Raw genomic sequence first — 20896 nt, forward strand, 5'->3', positions numbered from 1 at the left:
CTCTCTCTCTCTCTCTCTCTCTCTCTCTCTTTTTTTTTTTTTTTTTACAAAAGTAATGATCAAGGAATGATGGCCTACAATTTGTTTCCAGCATCTGGGAAGCAGATCTAGGCTGATTTCTGTGAGTTAGATGTCAACCTTGTCTACATAGTAAGTTCTAGACCAGGGTTACATGCTGAAACCCCAGTTTTAAAACAAAACAGAAAAACAGAAAGAAATTAAGTAAATGAATAATATTTACATTTTAAGTACTTTGATGCTTGAATGATTAACATTGGAACACTACAATTTCCTCCCCTAACACTGAGATTTTATAGGTAGCAATTTCTGCAGGTTCCATAATGTAATATGTGACTCTCTTGATTTCTTAGCCATCTAATGAACTGGAGTCATGCTTATTCCAGAATATAGCACTGAAGTTTTTGCATGTATTCAATGTATTTGAAAATACATTCATTATATTTGGAAATAACCATTAAAATATTAACTATAGGTACATGTTAAAGTGTTCATACTTCAATCAATTATTTGCACACTTATTAATTCATTCAGTAGGTATAGTTTATATTTAGCTTTTATCATAACATGTGAAATGGTATATATATAAAATTATAATACTTTGAAACTTTGGACTTGTAGTACCATAACCATTGTTTGAGAGAGGAATAATTCTCAAGCCAATTCCCCATATTTCTTAGAATAGTAAAACAAGGAATGCTTCATTTTCCTTCCCCGATTTCTGTGTTCATAATTTCTTGTTTCCATGATTATTTCAAGAATATAGCAGAAAACAATAATGTATAATAGCAATGATGTAAACTGCATTGACCTAACTCCATTCAATTTTGCTGAAATTCCAAACCCATTGAAGCATTTTATTTGACTTGTATTAGGTATGTCGCTCTCAAATACAGCAATTCCTAAAATAAGAAGGAAATTGAGTTCAAGTTGAATGAATTTTTAAAAATAAATATAACTCTGAAGACACATATATGTCTGACAAATGTGCTCATTTTTCCTTTTGGGAAAATAAAGATCAAGTCATTTACCCACCAGTGTTACGTTTGTTATATCAATACAAACAGGCATTCTGTGATACGCTTGTAATTTTTATGTATTTACAAACTGCTTTGGAGTTATTGTCTATGTCTAAACAGTATTTCTCAAAGAGCATTTGTCCCAGTGATACTTGGTACAAGTACAGGATACAGAATATGCCAGATTTTATTAAATATCATTCAAGACTGAAGTCAAATCTCATCTCTTCTACAAATCTGTCTTTTAGTCCTTCCTTCCATCCAGATATTCACTCCTGTTTTATAGCTATATTTAATGAGTATCCACTGCAATTTATTTTACATCTCCAGTGACTATCATCTTTTCATGAAGTACTGTCGTGATCTGAGTGTGTCTTCTTCTGTGTTTGGTTCATAACATGCATACTCACATGGTTTTTTACTTTAAGATTCTGTGAGGAATCTCTCTCATATCTGTTGCCCAAGGAACACTCCAGTACTCCTTTATCTTTAATTTTAGGCTGTTATTCCACATTACTAGTATAGATTTTGATAGGTTTTAATGTTTCTTGGGAATAAATTATATAAAACAGCTCAGCAGATAAAGGTGCTTAACAACTTGAATTCCCAGAACCCACATGATAGAAAGAGAAAACCAGCTCTCTCTGATATCCACAGGCACACTGTGTTTCACACATGTGCACTGACACACACACACACACACAATCAATCAATCTTCAATATTTAATTTATAAAAAATTAACTAAATTCCTTGAGGTCTAGAACAATATTCTAACTCATGTTGCCAGAATTCTTGACATACTGGGAAAGTATTCAAATGGTTAAACATAAACCGAAGAAAGATTCATCTAAGAAATATCCTAGAACATAGCTAGTAACTATATCCTTACCAGAGGAGTCAAACTCCATAAGATGTGCTTACCATGGCATTCACATTTGTATGGTCCCCTTTCCTATTCCGAATCTGAACACAGGATATTGGCAAATTCAGTCCTACACCGAGGGCCAGATTTCTCAAATCAGCAGCCTTGTATTTCCCATCCATGAGCAAGCTGTTATTACCATAACCAGGTCCCAGAGAGGCTTGATAGAAATATGTCTGAGAAAGTCTCTCGACTGTGGTGACATCTATTGTGGCTGATGTCACCCAAGGACTAGAAGCCATGGTCCTCTCATGTCTCACATTTTCTGGAGAATGGCAGTTCTGAGAGCAACAATCTGGGCTCTGGCTCAACTTGATGCACACAAAGAAAAACAAGCACCCCAGAAATAAGAAGGAAATGCAGACTAGGGCTATTACCAAGTACAAGTTCCGAGCAGAAAGCTGTGCTCTTGGTTCCCAGGTATCTTCAAAGTCTGGAATGATCTGAGGAGCAGCATTGCTCAACAGCACAACCAGAACAACAGAGGAGGAAAGCGGTGGCTGTCCGTGGTCCTGAACCACTACCACCACACTCTGCTTAACCGCATCAGTGGGGAAAACTAAACGTGCAGTACGTAGCTCTCCCGTGTTGACTGAAATTCTGAAAAGACTAGAGTCAGAAGCCTGAGAAATGTGATAGGAGAGCCATGCATTGGAACCACTGTCTGCATCCTCTGCTACCACTTTTGTGACAAGGTGTCCTGCTCGGGCAGAGCGGGGCACTCTTTCCACTGGGATAGAGCCATTTCTAGGCAAAGGAAACAAGATGTCTGGTGCATTGTCATTCCTGTCTACCACAAACAAGTTCACAGTCACTGTTGCACTTCTTGGAGGAATGCCACCATCTCGACCTTTCACTTGGAAGTTAAACCCCCTGAGCTGCTCAAAGTCAAAGGAAGTTTTGGCTGTGATAACACCACTGGTTGGTTCCACTGCCACCAAGCTGGAGGAAACTGGCATCCCTTCAGAAATGACATCCAACAGCTCATAAAAGACAAGGCCATTTTCCCCCAGGTCTGGGTCCTGAGCGAACACGCAGCCTAAAGAAACTCCAGGGCTATTGTTTTCAGCCACAAAAAGTTCCTGTTGTGGTTGAAGAAAGCTTGGTGTATTATCATTCACATCAGCAATGGACACAGTGAGTGTCCTTCGGGTGCTTAATGGGGGTGAGCCACCATCTGAAGCAGCGATTAGGATCTGGTATTCACTTGCTTGCTCCCGATCCAGGGGCCCATCAGTCACCAATCTGTAGTAGCTATCAAAGGAAGGCTTCAACTGAAAGGGACCTTTGCTGGACATGCTACAAGTAACCTTACCATTGGAACCAAGGTCCTCATCCTTTACACTAAGGAGAGCAATCACTGTGCCAGGAGCTGCATCCTCGAGTACTGGGCTGGAGAAGGTCATGAAGTCCATCTGGGGGGCATGATCGTTCACATCAGTCACCTCTACAAGCAGTTTAGTAGTGCTAGCTAGACTAAAAGCACCTTCATCTCTTGCTTCAACAAATGCTTCCAACAACGTTTCTGGTGGACCTAGTGAAGCAGCTACCTGAACCTTCCCACTTTTAGGATGTACATGAAAGAGGTGCCTCAGCTCTGCTGGTGTGCTATTGCTTAAGGAGTACCAGACTTCTCCGTTGGATCCTTCATCCGGATCCAAAGCTTGAACGTGAAATAGCACAGTTCCATTGGGTGCAGTCTCTGGAACCTTGGTACTATATACGGAGTGTTCAAATACAGGTGCATTGTCGTTGGTGTCCACCACAGTGATAGTGACTTGAGCGGCTCCAGAGCGTACAGGCAGGCCACCATCCTGAGCAGTGAGCACCAGCAGGTGAGTGTCCCGCTGCTCTCGATCCAGCGCTTTCTCCAGCACCAGCTCTGGGTATTTGCTACCATCGACCCGCGACCCCACTTCCAGGCGAAAGTGCTGGCTAATGCTTAGGCTGTAACTTAGCGCCCCGTTGCTTCCCTCATCAGCATCTTGGGCATTCGGAAGAGTGAACCGGGCTCCAGGTGGCAGGAACTCGGGGATGTGCAGGTGCACATCTCCAGCAGGGAAGAGGGGTGAATTGTCGTTGGAGTCTAGGAGATGAACGCGTATTTTGTGCAGCTCCAGAGGGTCCTCGAACATTAGTTCATATGTCAGGATACAAGCAGTTTTGGCCCCGCACAGACGCTCACGGTCTGCTGGCTCTTGAACCACCAAGCTACCGCTGCCCATGTCCACCCCGAAGTAGGGCTCTCTGTGGTTGGAAAGGAAGCGAAAGTTCCGCAAGGACAGAGCAGCCACTGACAGCTTCAAGTCCGAGGTGATATTGCCGACAGTAACTCCGGGTTCCGTCTCCTCCAACACCAAGTACTCCAGCTGTCCCGCTGCAGCACCGCAAGAGACCCACCAACACAGAACCGCCATCCCCCAGCCCACCATCCTCCCTTTCGGCGTCCACGCTCCAACTGAGGCGACCCGGGACCATGCTCCGAACTCCCGGAGAGAAGGAGCGTAGAAAACGCGCGAGCTGTTCGCCTGTTTGCACTGCAAGCTCGAAGTGCTGCGGCCACTGGCGTTCCGCCCCGGTTAGGCTGATGGGTGTGCTGGGTGTGGAGGAGCACAGCGCCGCCTAGGGGTACAGAGGTAAACTGCCTGGGTGGGTAGGTTCAGTCCGCGCTCGCCCAGGACTGGGGTCCTGTGCCTGGCTCCATATCGCTAATGATGGTCTAAACCTGAAAGATGCGGAGGATCTGACACGCCTCCTGCTAGTGACGTTTCCTAAATAAACTCACTGTGGCTGTTGGGCCCTTGGCTGGCTACTGCTGCTTCAATATGGGGCGACAAGGTGGGTCTCTGGGGACCAACAACGGTGTTCATTTCAAGCTTCCTCTGGATTCTGCCTTTTGGAGGCAGTGGAGCCAGCTGGAGCAAATTTCTGTGCTATGATTTTTCAGCGAACCCGTTTCTGTTCCCTTAGGAGTAACTACCTGCCCTTTCTTTCTATGCCACTCTAGACTCCGGAGAGAATAAGATGTCATCAACTAGTCAAAACTAAAAAGTAAAACCACAAGCTTGCCAGCTGTCCCCAAAGAGGACCTAAGATCACGTGGAGAAAAAGAAAGCACTGACTGGTATTCTTCAGCACAATGTGGCCAGAACCCAAAATTCATTCCCTGCAAACATTAGAAAGCAGCAAAGGGAAGCAGCTTTCACTTTCAAGCTGATATGCAGAGAGAATAGTGATCAGTTTTACGAGAAGCATCTCTATTTAAGGGGAAAAAAATCCACGCGTTACCTAGCACCCTGCAGTCAGCCTCTTTCCCTGAAGGGTGAGCTGAAAAAGATTGACTTAATTAAATATTAAACACTAAATTGCTCATTCGAACCTTTCATTTGATACCGTTGTTCAGAGCCCCCGAGGATCAAAATTTGCAAGGCAAAAGCTGAATGAGATCAAAAACAGAAGTTCCCACAATGTTGTATTTTATGCTCTATAGCTCTAAAGCTGTCTGAAACTGGTGACGATTGATTTTTGAATGTAAATGCCTGCACATGTATGTTAATCACACAGTTCTCTCCCCTCTTAAGTATGTGTGAAATGTTCCATTTTCAATTTGCTGATTTAAATGGACAATTTCTGGATTCTCTTCTTAAGACCAAAAGTGGAATTAATAACTGCAGTGTTCCACTAATACCAATTATCCCCCCTGGGCATCAGAGGCAGATAGATTCTCTGTCTCATCGGGGAACTAGAAATAATGGGAAGCAACACAGCACAATGAAAATGGTAAGTGCCCTCATTGGTTTGCTTTACCAATCAAAGCAAACTTTACCAAATTTGAGACAAAAGTAAAGAAAGATGCACATCGTGGTGTAGTCATCACTAACAGACTTTATCAGATGTGAAACAGTTCATAAATATGAATTTGTTCCTCACCAAATTTTCAAAACACAGTGAATAATCTGTTCATCTGCCAGGAGGTAAGATTTGTACTTTCTCCTCATAGCTTGGCCTAGCAAGGCTGTCTGCTGAGGGATGTAGATTATTCTTTCCACACTCCCGTGTATTCACAGCAGAATAAATACAGCTGGAAAGTTGTATGCATTTGAGAAGTCCTCTTTAGTTTTGGACCTGAAATCAAACATGCAATTACATCAGGTTTAGAAATTCTGAGTCATGTCCGGAAGGACAATGGGTTGGGGGGGGGGTGTAGACTAAGATGCAAGGGAAAGAAAAACACAGAGAGAATTGGCATGGGAAATTTTCACAAAAATCATAGCCAACATCACAGTTTTTTTTTTTTTTTTAGTTTTTCTTTTTGCTATCTCCCTGTTTAAACTGTCATTGACAGCCACTTTCAAAGGATCTCATTTGAGTCATGAATAGAAAGATTGTTAAGGAAATTAACAGATAGAACATCACTTTCACATTAACTAAATTTTAAACCTGTAGAGCTTAATCAAGTAGCCAAATCAAGTTTAGCAGAGTGGGAAATCTACCATAGAAATCTGTATCATATGACTTTGTTTCTCCGATTTTAACTAAGTCTCAGACACAAAGTAAAAGGCTAAACACTCTTAATAAATACCACCATCTCACATCATTTGTCATACTTAAACTTTTTACCAATAACAAATCACTGTGAGATTTAAGTTTCTACTCCAAGGTACAGGCTTTTCTATATGACATATCTTCTAAAATGCCTCAAACCTTTCTTTATGAATCTGCACTGTAACTCTACTCTGTATGTACTTGTTTGTATGATTATACAGCAATTATCAGAAAAAATATATATAATTTTTATTTTACTTTTAAAATGTGGCCCTCAGAAGTACTCAACCAGCTGAAAAGGTAAAGAAAGCACCAGACCCTTTGTTCTGGATATTGAATGTATGATCTGGATATTGCATGTATGATCCCAAAATTGCAGTTTGATTGTTAAAGTGAACCATTCTTACAGTCTATCTGATGTCCTGAAATCAACCTAGACATTCTTGAAAGTCAAATTCCAGTATCTTTTTTTCTTAAAATCTAATCTTTCTTTTTTGTTTTTAATTTGTTTGTTTGTTTGTTTGTTTGTTTGAGACAGTCTGTCTGTGTAGCTCTGGCTGTCATGAAACTCACAACATGGATCAGGCTGGCCTCAAACTCATAGAGATCCATCTGCCTCCTCCTTCTGAGTGCTGGGATCAAAAGTGTGTACCACCAGCCCTGGCTTCACATTTCCTCTTGAATAATGCCTTTGTATTTTCCCCTTTACCATGTATTTTATTTCTTTAAGGACGTTCATTGAAAAGATATTAGATGTCCTTTTTCTGCCTCAAAGCTATAAAAGTCTGTTCAATTTATTTGTCATTTCCCATTTATTTTCAACCTTATCATACATTGCTTTTCCATTTTGCTTTTGTCTTTGTTTTTTTCTTCTTTGATTTTTGCAGTGCTGGTATCAGTCACAGGGCTCACACACAGTAATGAAGAAGTGCTCCACTGAACCTCTTCCAGCCCTCTCCCCTAGATGTATGACAGCAGGGGATGGCTGTTCACTATTTACTACTGTTGATGTGGCCTTAATTTCTGTATTTATTTTCCTGTTTCATAAACTATGCCAGCTGACTTTTCATGGCCTTCATGACTTTTTAATTTTATCCTTGAACTCTAGACTGATGTGGAAATTTCTGGTTTCTTTGGAAATTCAGTTTTGTCACATGATGTTTTTCTGGAAGCTGTCTTGTGAGAGAAGGTTTTGCTGACGCAGACACATGAGAGGGCATGTGATGTTTTGTTGGAGCAGATGCTTGAGAGGGTGTGTGATGTTTGAAAAGAGTATAAATGGAATCCCATAAACAGTGAGAGGTTGCTTTTGCATTGCTACTCTTTACTACCCTTCTCTGGTCTTCAGTGGTCTTCCATGGCCAAGCATGACTTCCCTAGTCTTCAGTGACCACTTCTGCTGACTCGAACCAATTCAGCAGAACCTTGTGGTTTCTGCTGGATTGAGCTGCGGCTACTGATCATGTTCAGTGTTTCCTATTGGTCTGGGCTGCTGGTATCCTGACAATAAAGAATGAAATCACTCCAAAGAACTACTCTAAACAGGTCCACAACCCCCTTTTTCTATAAACTTTCTTCTTTCCTTACCACTGGTTAGTGGGCTAGAAGTGGGGTTGAAGCATTCTAGGAGCCTAAATAAAGTAGATTTAGAAAAAAAAAATCTGAGTCCCATCTAGACCATATCCAAGTTTTTATCCTCTGAAGCCATTAAAATCAAGTTTTGTGAAGAGAATGGAAGAATGTGATACATTTGATAAAAGATTAACAAATATAAATCACTCAACTCAATTGTAATTTTAAAAGCTAATTAAAAGTGGTTAAAGGAGACCCAGTTTAGTCATTAAGCATTCACCTAGCAAATCAAAGGCCTAGGGTATGATCCTCCCAGAACTGTCATAAAAGGAACAGATTTATCAAGTACTTAAATAGACACTTCTCGAGAGAAGACATATGATGACTAACAGGTATATGAAAAGTGGTCAGAATCAATTATCACTAAATAAATAAAAATTTAAAATAATAGCTATCATCGTGCACCAGCTAGAATTACTAATATCAGAAGATGATGTATTTATATGGAGGTCAAGAAATAAGAATCCTTTTTTTACACTATAGATAGAAATGTAAATTAATGCAGTAATTAAGAAAAACATTATGAAAGATCCTCAAACATTAAACCTGAAAAAATTAAAAATTAGTAGCTGGAGCAGTGGCTCAGAGGTTGGGCACACAGGATGCTCTCGTAGAGGACTGGTGTTGGATTCCCAGCAACCACATAGTGGCTCACAGCTACCTGTGTGGCTCTAGTTCCTGGGGATTTGGCACCCCCTTATAATCTCTGTCATTACTATATGCCCATGGTTCACAGATAAACACTCAGGCAAAATACCTATACATGCAAAAATAAAATAGATAAATAAATCTTTTTAAAATTTAAAAATAAGACAAATGGTCTAGCAATCCTACTAATGAGTATATATTCAGAGAAAAATAAGTAAGTCAGTGAGATACCTAGTTCTGTGTTCACTGCAGCATTATCCAAACAAGTTAGAGCTGGAGCCTAACTAAGAGCCCATCAACCTGTTAATGAATAAAGAAAGCTCAAATCCGTTCCATGGAATTAAACTAAAGAATTCCATTTTGTCCTGTATGTCCCTAGCTGTCCTAGAAATTACTCTATAAACTAGGCTGTTCTCCAACTTAGAGATCTGTCTGCCTCTGATTCCCTGTCCTAGGACAAATGGCATGTGCTACCACCACCTGGCTCATTAAGGTCATTAAGTAAAACATAAAGATAAACACCATGTGGTTTCACTTGTACCTCAGCTTTTATATCTTTGGGGCAAGATCCATGGCATCAATTAATCAATCACTATTGAAAATATTCAAATATTGGTTTTGAAGTATCATGTAGCTTGTTTTCTTGTAACTCTTTCCTGAACTATAACAAATATTTGCACAGCATTTACATTGCATTAGGTGTTTAAAGTAATATAAATGCAATTTATACATGAGGATATGAATAGATTATATATAAACAGAATACCACTTTATATAAGATATTTGACTATTCATATATTTTGGTATGGGGGCTAAAGTCTTTTTATTTACTTCCTTTACTAGTTTTTGCCTTGATACTCTGGGATTTTACAAATAGAAATCTATATTATCTAGAAATTTTCACATCTAATAATATATTCCATCCTCCATTATAACATATATTTTTTCCTTGCCCTGTATTATCTAGAAACCTATTTCTGTATTGAATAGAATTTGTAGGAAGTATCTTGGTATATATATAACTTTTAGGAGGAAATTCCATATAATATTTAAGGTGCAGGTGGCCAATGCCTTTTGATAAAGCTGGTAAACATCTTTCAGATTCCTCTTAAGTATATCCTCTAATGATGAGCTAGTGATTCACATTTACCATTTTCGAAACCTTATGATATTTATGTGGGACATTTTTTAGAAAATATTGATAGTATATTCATCAGACGTTTATGTCAGCCTAACCATTATCTGATAAACTGTTGTCAAGGAGAATGAGTTGTGGGTTTAGACTTCCCATTTTAATCCACAGCTGTAGGAAATTCCATCTGCATCTCAGAGGAAGATCTACTATGAATGTATACCAAATATATAGAAATATAGACTTTGAATGTTCAAACATGTTACTGTGATTGAAGAAAATGATATATCTATTAATAAATTGAAATTCTGTGAATTTGAGTTTATAAGAAGTAATAAAACTCTATAACTTTCTGATATTGGCTTAATATTGTGGAATTAAAAAGATTTGAGTTTGCCATGAGGTAGTGGCACACCACTTTAATTTCAGCACTCGGGAGTAAGAGGCAGGTTGACCTCTGAGTTCAAGGCCAGTCTGTTCTACAAGAGTGAGTTCCAAGAAACCTTGCCTTAAGGGTCAACATGTTCTTGAAGAAAAGGTGTGTTAACTAAGTCTTAATATTTCCTCTTTTCAGTAAATACTGTGCTTTTCCTTTTCCTATTTAAAATAAAATTACTTTTTATTTTAAAAAATGGGGAAAAAGACACCTTGAAGAAAACAACAACAAATTTTAAAAAACAATTTTTTTAAAAAACACAACAAACAAACAAACAAACAAATAACAGGACATAATGTTTTTACTTTTCAATTTATTGAAAAAAGTATGTGATATGGTTTGTATCCAAAAGGTTCATATATAGAACACTTAGTCACCAATACAGTATTAATAGGTGATAAAAACCTTTTATTTTTAAAAACAGAGTTTCTCTGTGTAGCTCTAACTGCCCTGGAATTCACTCTGTAGAGCAGGCTGCCTCAAACTCACAGAGATAAGCCTGCCTTTGCTTACTGAGCACTGGGATTAAAGACTTGCACCACCACCACAGGGCAGTAAAAGGATCTTTATGAGTCGAGGTCTTGTGAAAAGCGATTAACTGACTAATGCTCACCTCAGTTCTGCAGCAGTGCATTAGGTCCCTTTGAACCTATGAGAGCAGGGTTTTAAAAATACTTTTTAGTTAAAATATAATTATATAAGTTTTCTCACTCCAAACCCTCCTGTGTTAACCAACCACATACACACACACACACACACACACACACCACTTTGCTGTCTTTCAAATAATGGCCTTCTAAAAATTGTTACATGTGCATGTGTTCTTAAATACATAAACACAACCTGCTTAGTCCTATAATATTACTAGTATGTATATGTTTTCAGGAGTGACCCTGTGGTATTGGATGGCCAATTTGTGTGCTCTTCTCTGAGAAAGACAGTGGGATTTATAAAACCAATTTGGCTTCATGTACCCACTTTCTTGCTTTATTGATTACTGGTAGTCTTCTGGGTGCATTCCTCTACTTTTCAACATCCAGTACATGACAGAAGCTGAACAGCTTCTCATACCATGTTATTTGACTTTCCTAGCTTCCCAGCACTTTAAACCAAAATGAATATTTTTTCTTAAAACTTGCCCAGTATTGGGTAGTTTTGTTACTGTGACAAAAAATATCATGGCTGTCAAAAATCAAATGCTATTTTGGACTCTAGTACTAGAGATCTCATTCTCTTTCTCAAGAAATTGATTTGACTAAGAAAGTATGATTTTTAGTTATGGGCATCACACCTTGAAAGTAAATATTTAAAGCAATTATATGAAATAATATGTCATAATATTAAATTGTAACAAATTTACATATCATCATACAGAGTAGAGAGATAAGAGAACACTTATACCAGATAAGAAAATTACATATATATAGTAATTAAAATCCACAAAAAAAAGAAATAGAGCCAGAAATGGTAAGAAAGAATTGCTATCCCCCAGACAGAGTTATTAAATTAACAGGCTGGCAAGCCAAAGATGGGTAAGATTCTGAACAGAGCCTTACCAACCTAAGACATAAGTGCATTGCGTTGGAAAATGCATATTCCATGATGGGTAAGGAAAGCATTCTTGTCAGAATGACCTAAGAAAGGCTTAGTCTTGTTAATGAAATAAAAAAGGGGAGAGGCTTTTGGGGCTGCTTGGCAAGAATCTGACATGGGCCAAGGACAAGGAAATGGGCTGCTTGCCAGGAATATGACATTGGCCAGGACAAGGAAGTGGGCTTTAGGCAGGAATCTGACATTAGGCTAGAGCAAAGAAGTAATTTCAGGCAGGAATCTAAATATTAGGCTAGAACAAAGAAGTAATTTCAGACTGGAATCTAAATTTTAGGCTAGAACAAGGAAGTAGGCTTCAGACATGGAAATGACTTTGGGCTAGGACAGGGAAGTAGGCTCAGATATTGTGGTCATCTTGATAAGCCCTTAGAAAAAGTGATCTTGGGAATGTTCATGTAATTGGGTTTAATGCCTTGCTTGTTCTTTGACTATTTATGTTTATTGTTTTGCTTGCTCCTTAACTATTTGCATCTATTGTATTGCTAGTTCCTCAACCTAGAACGGACCTTAATACTTGCATGTAATTAAAATGGCATAAAAGCAAAAAGGAGGAGGGGGGTGGGATAAGGGGCTCTAGGAAGGAGAAATGGGATGACATCTGAAATGTAAATAAATAAAATATCCAATAAAAAAGAAAGAATTGATATAAATAAATAGTTTGTTTCTATATAAACTATTTTCCCAATATTTCTAAAATATATCAAGCTGAGCATAGATAGATAGATAGATAGATAGATAGATAGATAGATAGATAGATACATAGATACATAGATACATAGATACATAGATAGATACATAGATACATAGATACATAGATATGGAAATTAGAGTACCTCCAACTCTGACTTCATTTTCACATGGCTTTCTCTTCTCCTTGCATATGTCCCCATGCCCTCTGTGTTTCAGAAATGTTTGTCATGGGAATTAGCATTTACCTAGAAAATCCAAGATGATCATAGCCAAAGATGAACTTAACTGCAGCCTTTTTTACTAATCATTTTTATATAGAAATAAAAGAATCACAGAAAACAGAGAACTAAAATGTCTAATGTCATCTAAAAAAAGTTTACTAAAAGAGTTTAAAGGTAAACCTGCACATTAGTGGAATTATAGGTAGTAGTGAGAGAAAGAATTGTTCTTCATGGAAATGCACCTGGGAGAGCACTGACCACATGGCAGATGCTGATAGAATTTCCCATATTCAGGTTGCCCAGCTGGTATGAGCAGCCACCGAAGCAGCAAGAGAAACTCCAGAAAAATTTTCCCAGGTGCTCAGAGACTCTCTAGAGGATATGTTTTTTTAGTCACCTCTCTGGCAATATTAACCCCCTCACCTAACAAGTATGACACTCTTATGAAGGAGATGAGAGATGAGAGATGTTGATTCATTATTCCATCTGTAGCCAGTCATGGCTTGCCAACCCCAACACAATGTGAACCATGACAGTTTGAACACAAAGTACCTGGAGAGAGGAAGAGACAGTAGCGTGTTCACTAATGCACTGGTGCTCCAAAATTACTTCTTTGTTCTAGCCTAATCATACTTCTCCAGAACACAGAGGGATTCCACGAGTTCCAGGGGATCAAGCAGCCCACAGGTAGAAGTTATGGTTCTTGAACATGGCAGAATATGGCGATAGATAGCTCAAACTCAAAGGGCCACTTGGGAAAGATTTCTGGTTCTAGAACCACAGATTGTATGATTGCAGAATGTAAAGACTTGCCTCAGTCTTTGTCATTCAAAAGCCACCACAAGACATGAAAATGACTTTGGGCTAGGACAGGGAAGTTAGCTCAGATATTTTGGTCATTCTGATAAGCCCCTAGAAACAGTGATCACGGGAGTGTTTATGGAATTTTATTACTTTGCTTGTTCTTTGACTATTTGTGTTTATTGTCTTTCTTGTTCCTTTACTATTTGCATCTATTGTATTGCTAGTTCCTCAACCTAAAACTGACCTCAATACCTGCATGTAGTTAAAATGGTACAAAAAAAAAGGAGGATGGGGATGGGATATGGGGTTTTTAGGGATGGGAAATGAGGAAAGGGGAAGGCATCTGAAATGTAAATAAATAAAATATCCAATAAAAAAGCCACCACAGTAGATGGGTAAATTACGGGCTCTCTGTGATGCATTTCAAGCCTTTTGAATTGATGATCACATTGTACAGGAACATGAGCATCAACATCAAGTGCACTGGCTCAGCTTCAACACTCCCCACCCCAACAGCTGCAACATGGAATTCAAACTCACTCAACTGGAATTAACTAAGAATTCACAACTGTATGATGGCAGAAGCACCTGTTACAATTCCACTCACCACAAACACAAACTGATTTTCACCAGAGTTGAAAATCAGTTCACACCTCCATCCAATGACTCCACAAAAGTCTCCATCACTGATTCATAATGCTGAAAAGTCAATCTTTTACCGATGAACTCCCCATTACTGGAGTCATCCACTTCACTACTGAAGACATCCTGGGAGAGGGTGCAGAGGCTGCTCCCATCTGCACAATACTCCGCCTGAAGTGAGAGCTGCTCCTTACTTCCATTCAGCTGCACTGGAAGCACCAGCTCTCTATGCCTCCTGATATCAACCAGTAAGTTTCCAGGGAGGCTCTGAAATGTTCCTAGTCCAGTCTCAGTCACTATAATTCTTGCTCTTTCTTTTCCAGGATTTTCCTAGTATCTCTATTTCTGGAAACTTTCAGTTCCCCTATCTGGTATTCTAGGTAAAAAGCTCTGTATTTGCTTCGCTTTTACTTTCAGGTATTGCAAATCCTTCTGTCTGGCTTTAACTTTTTTTTTTTTTTAGATTCCTTGTGCACATAGGATCCACTGATGCCTCCTGCCCCACTATACTGTTAATTTTGCTATTCTTTATTGATATAGAATATGGCTACTTACTTAAAATAATGGTGGTAGTAATGCAAGAGATGATTCTAACTCTTGGGTAAGAAAAAATAAATGGGAGCAATTCAACAAGGAATAGTAAGTTGAGGAAGTTGAGGATACTCTGTGATAAAGTTCCTGCAGTAATTAAGCTTGACTGTGAACTTGACTAAATTTAGAATTGACTATGAGATACGCCTTCTGGTTGTGCCTGAAAAGGTATTTCCAGAGATGTTTAATTGAGGTGGAACAGCTCACTCTGATTGTGAATGTTATTGTTCCACAGGGACAGGGTCCTAAATTGAATGATAAGAAGAAAGAGTGAGCATTAACAATTCATCTCTCTCTGCTTCTTAATGGTGAGCAAACATAAAACAGGAAGCAGAGCTGAGCTACAAAGCTTCAAGGCTGCCACAGTCAGCCACTTCTAGCAAAATCCCACTTCCTAAAGGTTCTACAATCTTTCCAAACAATTCCACCACCTGAAAACCAACAGTGAACTGCATAGGCTGACTAAAAATACTTCACATTCAAACCATAGCCTTTTGCCACTGGTCCCTATAGGCTCATAGCCCTCTCATGCTAATACATTTAGTCCAACTTCCACGTACCTATAGACAACAAACCCAAAATTGTTCAAAATTCCAAGAGTCAAAGTCTTTTCTGAGGTTCAGTTAAATCTTTTAAGTGAGTTCCTGTAACTGTGGTTCTTGATCTTCCTAATGCTGCAACTCTTTAGATTCTCATGTTTAAGTGACCCCTCAAGCAGAAAATTATTTTCATTGCTACCTCATAGCTGCAATTTTGCTACTGTGGTGAATTGTAATGTAAAAGTTTTTGGATATATAGGTTTGCCAGAGGGATCATGAGTCACAGATTGAGAATTGCTGTCCTGTAATATAAAAAAAAAAATTAGTTACGTAGTTCTAATATACAACAATACAGAGTCAACATTTTATGATGGTTAGTGTTGTTAGTTTTGACAAAATATAGAAGCACCTGGGAGATGGGCCTCTGAGCATACCCATGAAGGATTGTCTTAGTTGTGTTAACTGATGACTGGTAACTGAGATGATTCCTAAATGTGAGTGGCACCATTTTTTGGGCTACACCATGAACTAAATAAAAAGAGGAGAAGGATCTGAGAACTGTACAAGCCCTTTTTTATCTCTGTTTCTTAACTATGCATAAAACATGACCAGCTATCTCAAGCTCATGCTGTTGTAGCTTCCTGGCAATGATGATTGCAACCTGGAACTATGAGTTGAAAATAAACCTTTTCTTCCTTAAGTTACTTTTTTGAGTATTTTAAGAACAATGACAGAAAAGAAACAAAGATTCACACTCATTCCAAAGGGAAGAATGGAGGGGGGGGCGAGGGTGGTGAGTTGCCAAAGAAAAATTAGAGAAAAGCTAAAACAACTCACACTACAGAAATCACTAAAACCTACAACTCCATTTTAGGCTTGTGATGAAGTTATCTGTGCTCCAAACAATTTTGGTATTTCTGTATTTTTAGTGCCACTGCCTATAGCACACAGAGTCTCTCTCTCTCTTGAGCTGGCTTCGCCCTGTGTACAAAGCATTCTTTGGTCAGCATCCCATGGTTCTGGCATCTCCAAAACAACTTGGAATTCGCCTTCACAACTTCATGCTGTACCTTTAATGGCCCCATTAAAAGGACTGTGACATTGCTAAGCATTGCATCGCTTTCTGAAAACAGACTATAAAACAACTTGACCCCTCGATCTTGTATCTTTCATGCTTGAAAAACAAGTATCTGTAGAAAGAAACATTATGTACTGTTTGAAATCATCACCTGTCAATAAAAATCCTATGCCCAATAAGCTTAGATAGGATTGGAAGATGAGATACCCAACAGAGAGACATAATTCTGGGAAATAGGTGCAGGAGATTTGTCCTGAATGCTGAAGGGATCAGTCACATGAAACTGAGGAGAGGTAACCAACCATGTGGCATGACTTTGACTAGAGTAAATGGGTAATTAAATTATGAGCTAGTCAGGGAACAAGGCAAAGTTTTGAGCCTATGCACTTATTCAGAAATAATTTAGTCTCAGAGCCATTATTTCAGAGACCAAAGAGGACAGATGGAAAAGCTCACAGTTTCAAATGGTGCCCAACGTGGGGCAAAGAATCCAGGCTTAGAGCCTGAAAAGTCCAGGGTGGAAGGTAGTTTCCTACATGGTGGCAAGTGGGAAACCACAGAGAGGCCTAGTTTGGCTGCTATGCAACCAGGCTGGCAGCTGGATGTCAGATACTTGAATCAGGCCTGTGAACAGCTAGCTTAGCAGGCAAGTGCCAGAGCTGTGCTTCAGTCTCTCAGGCAAGTCCAGGTACTCACAGTGGGTATAGACTGCAGTTTCCTGGGACAGCCACTGCAGAACAAGTTGTCACAAACCACTAAGAAGCTGGTAAATGACTCACAGCATGGCAGGACTTTCCCTTCCTTTCTGGATGGTCAGATTTTACCCTTTAAGGCTTGCCCTACATGGCAAAGAATGGCTGCGGGCAACAGAAGCCAAGCCCAAACTAAAAAGCCCCAGACTTCTGAAAGGATAAAGTATTAAAATTATAAACAATATAAGAGAAAAGAAATTGGGTATAAATAACCACGCAAAAAAGTTTTAAATTGATAAAATGAAGACCTTAGAGAAAGAATTAAAGAAATGAGAAACATAAAGGTGAGAGGCACACTGACACAGAGATTTTGGACTGTATATAATGCAGTTTTAAAAGACTGAAGGATAAAAACATAAGAGAAAAACAACCTAATTGGAAATGATGCATTACTAATTAGGATTACTATTGAATTGGTAATCATCATTTTAATCCTGATAACCATGATGGCTTCTTATACCTTCTCAAAGAAAACGGCTTTAGAGAGACAAGTAAAAGAGAAAAATGAAAAATGGAAACAAGATTTAGAAGAAAAATTAGAAACATTTATGTAAATGTTAATTTTAATATAAACATATGCAGTAAATTAATAGTGACTGTTTTAATTTATCCTGGCCAATCCTCTAATAATAACACAGAGAGATCAAGATTTATTTAATCAAGCTTTATCTCAATGCCTGGGCAGTCATTGATTTATTCTAAACCTCTAAGATAATCTGCCTATCTCCTGATCAAAAACCCTGTAGTATTTGCATTTAGGACTTTCCATGCAAACAGCAATGTAAAGACACAAGATTTACAAAAATTTTAAAAAGCAATAATGACATATGGCTTACATTCACCATATGTCAAAACAGGTTCTTAATAGTTGAGCCATATAATTTGTATCATTCCAAAAGATTGGAGAGATTTTGTAACAGCCATCTTAGAGTCTGGCCCTCTGTTCCAATTGCTAATATGGTAGAAAGGTGAGGCTTCAGTCATGGAGCAATGAAATAGGACGAGAGGCATTGTTGAGTTAATAGGCGAAGTTACAAGATGAATTCTGAATTGAGAGTACAGATTGCCCTTGATGATACTGTCCCAAAACAATGTTGTACAATAGCTTTAAATATTTGGGACAAAGTTGAACAACAGGGATGAGTCAAATCATTTACAAAGATAACATATGGTTCAAATGAATCTTTCATTGACCTTTTACAAAAATTGACTACACCACTAAATAAAGATATGCTGTTAAAAGCTTAATATCTTTTTGCATTCAACATTAGCTTTTGCCAAAGCTAAATATTCTATTAAGATTTCTCTACCCATACCTGTATGTCTTTATGAATGGATTAAAACTACTGCGAACATAGAGTTTAATGCTCATAATTTAGTTTTGGTTGTACACACAATTACAAGAGATACAAAGCACAAAATGTCCATAATAATGGCTGTGAAAAAAGCATGTTATTCCCTTAAGGACTGTAGACAAACATTTCCTAAGGATAAATTCTTCTATAATAAAAAAAATTCATGGAGAATGTTTCCTCTGAAATGTAGATGTGGAAGAAACAGATATAAGGCTCATTGAATGAGGCCATCTAAGGACTGTGTACAAGGCATTTCTAGAAAAAAATGTTTTTTCTAGAGATAATGCAAAAAAGAATGCTGAGCCTTCTGGAATATTCAGAAGATATGGCATAGGCCAATACTGAACTAATGAATGTAGATCAATAAGAGACAAACATGGTAACTTCTTGACAGAAAATGCCCTAAGATGCCGCATTATCAAATTGGACATTACAGGTCAACAGTGGGAAAAACTATCCACAGAACAATTAAATAACACTACTCTGGGTATAAACATTAATATCCCAGATATCAAAGCCAGAGTAGCTTCAATGGATAAAACAGAGATTCTAAATATACCAAGAAAACCCCAGATATTTTGGCAAACCACTATAAAAGATAAGTGACCAAAATTAAAATTACAATTAGATGAGATTGAAATTAAAGGCTTAATAGATTCAGAAGCAAATATAACAACTTCACAAGATTCATGGATTCCAACTTGGCCACTTCAAAAGATATTTATATAGTACCTAGAAAATGTCTCAAATAAAAATAATCTAAAATGTATTAAATATATAGGATCAAAGAGCAAATAAAATTAAAGCCTGAATTTAGACGGCCATAAGAAAGAAAACCAATAAGTTTAAATTAAGAAGAATGAAACAGGTAAAATGTATACTGATTCCCTCTACATGGGAACAACTCTGAAACTAGCTGAGAGATGAAAGTGTCTCATTCAGAACATCAGCTATACATAGCCAATAAATCTTGTTGGTTACAGAATCCTCAAAGATTTATCATGCCATCTTTTCCAATGGCATAGATAAAGATATGTAATACAGTTTCATTATTCAATCCAAACTAACTTAAAAAATGCCTTACCTGATCAAACAAAGAGCAGAAAATCATCTTTAATTGAATTGTGCACACTGCACATTCCACAATATGCTATTGCAAAAATGTGCGTTACTTCTGAGAGTTTATATGTTTACAGAGCAAAAGGACCAGACACCAAAGAAGATAAGAACCTCAGCTGATTCTATCTCAGACTAACTCTGTGCTTTTTTCTCAGAAATCTGTATCTCGAACAATTTCAAAATCACAAGTTAGATCTTCAAGCATCCAAAACTGTTCCAGCCAGGACTTCATTTTAGCTCTGAACTTTCTCAGCATGCAGAGACTGGACAGCAACTGCTATACTAGCTTATAGACTGGCTAGTATCTCAATTTTAGGGGATCCCTGAAAGTAAACTGATGCCCCAAATCAGTAGGAAGCAATTTTAAGAGAGTGATGCCCCCATTCTCAAGAGGTGGGAGAGATGGGTATTGGTCATTCAATGGATGATGGATGTTTGTCCATGTTTAAGGGGAGTGGTTATAATTTGTTATGGTCTTGATCAAGGAGAAAACAAACCAAGGAATGTTAGATTCAGTGATTTCTTTTTCTCTTTCTTTTTTCCTCTATTCTTCTTTCTCTTCTATCTAGGGGTGAAAAGAAAAAAGGGGATATAGAAGTAATACAGGAATAAGGGTAATGAAAGGTAGATTATTGAATCTACTCTTAAATTCTAGAGCAACTGTTAGACAGAAATCTTATATTGGTATAGATCTTTGTATATTGATATAAAATTAAGTTTACATTTGGTTACATTTGTGTAAATATTTATATATTGATACAACATTAAAGTTATATTTGGTGACAACATACTCTTTTTTTTTTTTTTTTTTTACCAGAGCAATTGCGAGGTGACAACATACTCTTTTTAAGGTATTATACTTTATATATTATATTTTAATTCTTTAAAATGCAATGTTAAGTTCTAGTTCTTTTTAATAAGCTGCAACTATAAGCTGTTTAGGATAATTTAAAATGCAAGTTAATAGACAATCAAACTCATGGTTATGTTAGATACTAGATTAGTTTATTACAGAAATATGTTTCCAGGATTGAACAAATTTGTAAATAGCTAAAAACACGCAATGTTTTGCTATTTAGATATACAACAAATAGAGATAGATAGATAGATAGATAGATAGATAGATAGATAGATAGATAGA

General features: G+C 37.9%; 1 protein-coding gene across 11 annotated transcripts in view; it reads right to left on the reverse strand.

Annotated features, from left to right (window-relative positions):
- The window catches only part of LOC114617219 (protocadherin alpha-4), a 238010-nt gene that overhangs the window by 92743 nt on the left and 124371 nt on the right, over nt 1-20896 (reverse strand). The window contains exon 1 of one of the 11 annotated variants that reach the window (XM_028762752.1): nt 1960-4529. The exons of the other annotated variants lie outside the window; for them this stretch is intronic. Coding sequence (XP_028618585.1) covers nt 1960-4392 — 2433 coding nt within the window. The 5' untranslated portion in view covers nt 4393-4529. Of the gene's footprint in view, nt 1-1959; nt 4530-20896 lie in introns of those variants that run through there. 11 annotated transcript variants of the gene reach the window in all.

This window comes from Grammomys surdaster, unplaced genomic scaffold (genome assembly GCF_004785775.1).
Source record: "Grammomys surdaster isolate TR1022 unplaced genomic scaffold, NIH_TR_1.0 135, whole genome shotgun sequence".
NCBI classification, from domain to species: domain Eukaryota; kingdom Metazoa; phylum Chordata; class Mammalia; order Rodentia; family Muridae; genus Grammomys; species Grammomys surdaster.